At 33.2% G+C, this 6,059-nt stretch overlaps 1 protein-coding gene across 1 annotated transcript; it reads left to right on the top strand.

The window, feature by feature from the left end:
• The first annotated feature begins 1,698 nt into the window (after positions 1-1,698).
• LOC143568648 (indole-3-acetic acid-amido synthetase GH3.6-like) lies at positions 1,699-5,103 on the top strand. Its single transcript, XM_077054750.1, has 3 exons — positions 1,699-2,021; positions 3,318-4,237; positions 4,431-5,103. The coding sequence occupies exons 1-3, from the start codon at positions 1,699-1,701 to the stop codon at positions 5,009-5,011; spliced, it is 1,824 nt and encodes a 607-aa protein (XP_076910865.1). The 3' UTR covers positions 5,012-5,103.
• The last annotated feature ends 956 nt before the right edge of the window (positions 5,104-6,059 follow it).

Below are 6,059 nucleotides of genomic sequence, written 5' to 3'. Positions count from 1 at the left end.
GTTTGTGAGTTTATGTTGGGGTTAATTAGAGTAACTTGCTTTTATATTTGTAAATAGGGATGAAAAAAAATCAAATAAACTGATTGCAAAGCCCTTGACATGAAACTTTCGAAACATGTATTCAGATATGAAGTCGGATATATATTAAATTACACCTTTTTAGAGGTTTTGTGGGTTTTGAACGGGTAAGGATTAGGTGATACTCAGCAATTACCCTAACTTGTTTGTATGGACACATTAGTATATTATACAGTTATAAAAATATGATAAATAGTAAGTTGAAGTTGTTAAAAACCTGTAATTGTTAAAACCATATAATTGTTACAAGTGTGGTCGAGTATTTTATATTCAAAGTTGGTTTTTTATGTCAGTTTATTATCGGGTTTTGAGAATGTGAATTCCAACCAGTAGCATTCAACCCAATAAGATCATAAATAGGTAAACTTGATACCCGTGAACTGCATGAGTATTGAGTAACAGGTTCCCGATGGGTACAAACATGGTTTATAATCATATATGAGATTGGGAGTACTAAAATCGTCTCATGTCTAACAGATCTTTATTCATGTTTAAAACAAATATTTTTATTTGGGTTAGAGAACGATTGATTAAAGGTATCAAAATATGTACGTGATTTTAGCGACATCAAACCATTTTAGTTAACTAGATTTATTTGAGATTAACTAAATAAAGGTATAGTGCATATTTGTTTAAGACTATTATGATAACTAGATCCAATGAGCTCGTTGGTTCAAAGGCGCGAACCCAACAGACGAGAAGGATCCAAGGAAGTATATTTTTCATCTTGGTGTGTGGTCCAAAGGACTAAGCAACTTTTATCGGAAGTAACTAGGTTGTCAAAACTAATTAATTGTATATCAACAACGACTTGTGTAATAAGTAGATACTAAGTTATCGTTGGCATATAAATCATCAACAGTAACTAGGTTTGTCAACAATAACTAAGTTATTATTAATAGAGTTACTATTGTTAGTAATTATTATTTATCCATGGTTTTAACCCTCAACTGACACAATCTTTTACATAAATTATTATATGTTCTGTCAACTAAATAATGTGATGAATCCCCAACTATAAACGAAACCGAACCGTTTAGTCTAATTCATTCTAGTACTTATGTTCATAACTTCATAAACTATATAAACATACTGTTTTATTTCTTGAATTATCTCATTAATTAGAATATCTTAAAATATTATTGAAATTCTTTAATCAAGAATACTGTCATGTACCATAATTATTACATTAAAACATTTCTAATTTATAATATGAATGGATTCAAGCACATCTTAAAAATAATATAATTCAAAAATATTATTAGTTGTAATTAAGTTAAGTTCAATAATAATATTTATTTATCTTTAAACTGAATTGTACTATATATATACGAACATTATCCACTTATCCATCCCCTTACACGAACTCATATTATTATCTTTAATATTCTACTTATGGTGAATTTTAGTTAGAACTTAAGCGTCACACTTGTCCAAAATAAGTTACACACTTACCTTCATGTCACTTTCTTTAATAAACAGTCATTTTGCACTTTAAATGGATTATACACAACACCTTACCTTCATTTTTCTCCTATATAAACACCACCTTCTATCATCCTACCTCCACAAAACCACCACATTTCTCTCATAAACACTCTCATTTCTCTCTTGCACACCATGCCCGAAGCACCGAAAGGCGGACTAGCCACGGCGAACTACACCCTCACCGAAAAAAACAAAAACGCTCTTCAGTTCATCGAAGATGTCACCTCTAACCCGGACCAAGTCCAAAAACAAATCCTAGCCGAAATCCTTAGCCAAAATGCTTCCGTGGAATACCTTAACCGCCACGGTCTCTCTGGCCACACCGACCGTGAAACATTCAAGAAACTAATTCCTGTTGTCACCTATGAGGATCTTCATGATGATATTACTCGTATCGCCAATGGCGATAAATCCGCTATTCTTTCCTCCCATCCCATTTCTGAATTCTTAACAAGGTACCATAAATTTGATAACATTCATTTAAATAAGTTATAAGCTACATAATTTTTTGTTATATAAAGTTGAATATTTTTTAAAAGTAGGTTGTAAGTTGTTAGAAACAAGACTGTTACTTTTAAGTGTGTTCTAATATTTCTTGTACTTCTATGTTCTATATATTTATTGCATATGTAAAGTTTTCATGACAAGTCTAAACACTGTTTTCTAAAGTTTAATGGTGTGACAGGCGAACTTTATACAGTTTTCATCAAACTTAAATAGTCCTTTACATGTTTTTCACTAAACTCTATGGAGTTCGTGTGCCACCCCATGCAAACTGTAGAGTGCATGAAACCGAGAAACTAATCAGAAACCAAAAATATTGAAAAACCAAAACAAAAATGATGGTTTGGCTTTTATTTTTATAAAAACCAAACTTACAGCCCGGTTTTGGTTTTGTATGTAATGTAAACCGAAACAAATGATCATAACCAAAATTTATAGATTTTCATTGTTTTTTTTTTTATTTTTTAAATTTTAAGTAACCTATAAAAATGTAAAAAATGTGTAACTTAAATATTTTAGCCTAAATATATAATAATCATTTAGTTATTAAATAACAAAATAATTTAGGTCAAAATACATTATTTTGGACCAATTTTTTTCGGCCCAAAACCAAATGGTTTAATTTTAAAAATTCAAAAATCAAAGTTTCGGTTTTGTCTGGTTTCAACTCAAAACCGACCCAAACGAAACCATGCACACCGGCCCCTATCCAGTATCACAAAACTTTTAAATAACACCTAGAGGATGCAGGATCAAATACATTTTATTCTTAACATGAGAACGGTGAGAACTAATTTGCTGTTATCATTAGGTTTATTTTTATAGGTATTTGTAGTTATATTTTGTTCGTATTTGCTAATTTTCGATCATGAGACGTTCTAAGTATTTGCTGATTTATATTTTGTTGTTATTATTAGATTTTTTCTTTTGTTGTTATAATATTTGCTAGTATATGTTGTTATTATTTTGTTCTTGATTTTGATTCTTTTGTTGTAAATTTTAGGTTTTTTTCTTTGTTATTATAAATCATTGTTTATGTAGATTGATATTGTTTCTTATTTTCTCGTTTTTTTAATAAATTGGTATTATTTCTTACGTTCTCATGTTAAGATAAAAATGCACATGAACCTTCCCCACACCTAGAGTACCATTATTAATATTATCATTCTTAACCATTTGATGTCACGTTGTCACAAAAAAAAAATCCATAAACTATAAAATGTTGATGGATTTTTATTAATTTACAGTTCAGGAACATCAGGAGGAGAAAGAAAACTAATGCCCACCATTGAAGATGAGCTCAAAAGAAGATCTTTCTTATACAGTTTATTAATGCCAGTGATGAACCAGTTTGTACCCGGGTTAGATAAAGGCAAAGGGATGTACTTCTTATTCATAAAATCTGAAGCCAAAACCCCGGGTGGGCTCGTGGCCCGACCCGTTTTAACAAGTTACTACAAAAGCCCTCATTTTCAAGAAAGACCATACGACCCGTATACGAACTACACAAGCCCGAACGAAACCATTCTATGCCCGGACTCATACCAAAGCATGTACTCCCAAATGCTTTGTGGGTTGTGCCTTAACCAAGAGGTTCTTCGGGTTGGGGCGGTTTTTGCCTCCGGGTTCATTCGGGCTATTCGGTTTTTGGAAAAGAATTGGGGTCTTTTGACCCGTGATATTCGTACGGGTAGTTTGAATTCGGGTATTACCGACCCGTTGGTGAGAGAATCGGTTATGAAAATATTGAAACCTGACCCGAGTCTTGCGGATTTTATCGAGCACGAGTGCTCGATAAAATCGTGGCAAGGGATTATTACTAGGTTATGGCCTAACACAAAGTATGTTGATGTTATTGTGACCGGGTCAATGGCTCAATATATACCAACCCTTGATTATTATAGCAATGGGTTGCCTCTTGTGTGCACAATGTATGCATCTTCTGAGTGTTATTTTGGTGTCAATTTGAACCCACTTTGTAGCCCTAGTGAAGTTGCCTACACAATCATACCCACCATGGCTTACTTTGAGTTTCTTCCGGTCAATCGAGCCGCAAGCAGTGTGGGCCCCGTCACGAGGGAAAGTGGAAAAGAAAATCTACAATTGGTCGATCTTGCGGATGTTAAACTCGGTCAAGAATATGAGCTTGTAGTCACAACTTATGCTGGTTTGTTTCTGTTAGCTGAGTTTATTATCTATTGTATTTATTATTATTTGACTTAACGTTTATCACTTATCTTAAAGTTTTTTTAGTCACGTTATTCTTTTTCTAGTTTAGGTATTAGGATATTTATTAAAGTTTTATTTTATTCTACATGATATCAGAGCCTTAAGTTTTTATTTTTATTTTTTATGTGTAGGTCTTTATAGGTATAGAGTTGGTGATATTCTTAAAGTTGTGGGATTCAAGAACAAAGCTCCTCAATTCAGTTTCATACGTAGAAAGAATGTGGCATTAAGTATTGACTCCGACAAAACCGACGAAGTTGAGCTACATAAAGCAGTTGAGAATGCGGTTAACCATTTGGGTCCATTTAACGCGACTTTGACTGAGTACACGAGCTATGCCGACACAACCACGATCCCTGGTCACTATGTGATCTTTTGGGAGGTTAGCGAAAACGGGTTGAATATGATTCCCGCTTCAGTGTTTGAAGATTGTTGTCTTACTATCGAAGAGTCGTTGAATAGCGTTTACAGACAGGGTCGAGCCTCTGATAAGTCAATAGGACCGTTGGAGATCAAGACTGTTGAAAATGGGACGTTTGATAAGTTGATGGATTATGCAATAAGTTTAGGTGCTTCAATTAATCAGTACAAGACTCCAAGATGTGTGAAGTATAAACCTATCGTGGAACTACTAAACGCGAAGGTGGTGTCGAGTTATTTTAGCCCAAAGTGCCCGAAATGGTTTCCGGGCCATAAGCAGTGGACCGGTTAACTATTCGGGCTTTAGTTAGATAGGAAAGTAAAATGAAGGAAGATGTTTGTTTAGATCATTTAACATCTCCAAATGTTATGGTGTTTGGTGTTTTTTTTTTCAAGGTGTTTTCTAGTGGGTCGAGTCATGATGTGTGTACAAAACCAATCTAAGAATCGAACATCATTTTCGTCTTCGTTTTCATGTTTTATTTTTACTAAAATCTCTTCATTCTATCACTAGTATGAATGTTAATCTTGAATTGGTAATAAAGTTAAGGGTTTATTTTGTTATGTTTAATTTAATTAATTGAATTGTAATAGGTTTAGGAAATGCTTGTCTTGTAAAGAAAGTTTAGTAATTGTCTTGAAGAACGAGTTTAGTAAATCTATAAAAAGGGGTCTAGATTATTGTTTTTATTGAGTCTCTTCTCCTTGTAAGTTTGTTAAGTTCATGATGTTCGCTAGTTAAGTTCGGTTGATTATATGAAAAGAGTCGTGTGTTGTCAACCCAAATATCTCGTGTTTGTTTGTTCGTTAGTTTGTTTGATCTGATTATTTGTTCTGTCTGGACCAACATAGTACACATCTGATCTTTAGGAGCGGTGAAATCGATCTTATAAAGCGGTTTTAGGAGCGCTTCATAAAACGCCGTTGTATAAAATGGTCCTTTTTTTGAAGCGGTTGTGAACCACTCCAAAAGAAGCAGCCAACCGCCAAACTTACAGAATTGTAGTGAACACATATATAATTTAAGAATAGAATTAGACAGTGGGTGAGTTTTGGGTTAAAAAAATTCAAAAGAAAAAATAAAGCCTCCCAAGTTTACACAATTTAGTGGTAAATTTACTATTTACTATTTTGATATTTGAATATAAGAAAAGAAGCTGTCATCCAAAAGTCAAAGTCAAGAAAGAGAACATGAATAAAGTCAACGTTACTTACAATCATAAAAGGCAAAGTCAACTCTTGCTCCCACCTCACAAAGTGTGGAAGTACTTTAAGCAGTTATCCTAAGATAATCTAATTTTATTAGAATATGTCTAATGTCATCCTTGGAGTTACTTCAA

The sequence above is a fragment of the Bidens hawaiensis genome, unplaced genomic scaffold (assembly GCF_021521415.1).
Source record: "Bidens hawaiensis isolate Kalapana, Puna unplaced genomic scaffold, B.hawaiensis_p1.1 tig00024029_1, whole genome shotgun sequence".
Taxonomy (NCBI): domain Eukaryota; kingdom Viridiplantae; phylum Streptophyta; class Magnoliopsida; order Asterales; family Asteraceae; genus Bidens; species Bidens hawaiensis.
The sequence above is the reverse complement of the archived record's forward strand: the minus strand, read 5'-3'. Positions and strand labels throughout refer to the sequence as shown.

Bases quoted from the DNA above. Each gene is read 5' to 3' on its own strand.
- LOC143568648 (XM_077054750.1), top strand. From the start codon at position 1,699: ATGCCCGAAGCACCGAAAGGCGGACTAGCCACGGCGAACTACACCCTC. The intron at 2,022-3,317 runs GTACCATAAATT...ATTAATTTACAG, and splicing joins ATTTCTGAATTCTTAACAAG to TTCAGGAACATCAGGAGGAG. The intron at 4,238-4,430 runs GTTTGTTTCTGT...TTTTATGTGTAG, and splicing joins TGTAGTCACAACTTATGCTG to GTCTTTATAGGTATAGAGTT.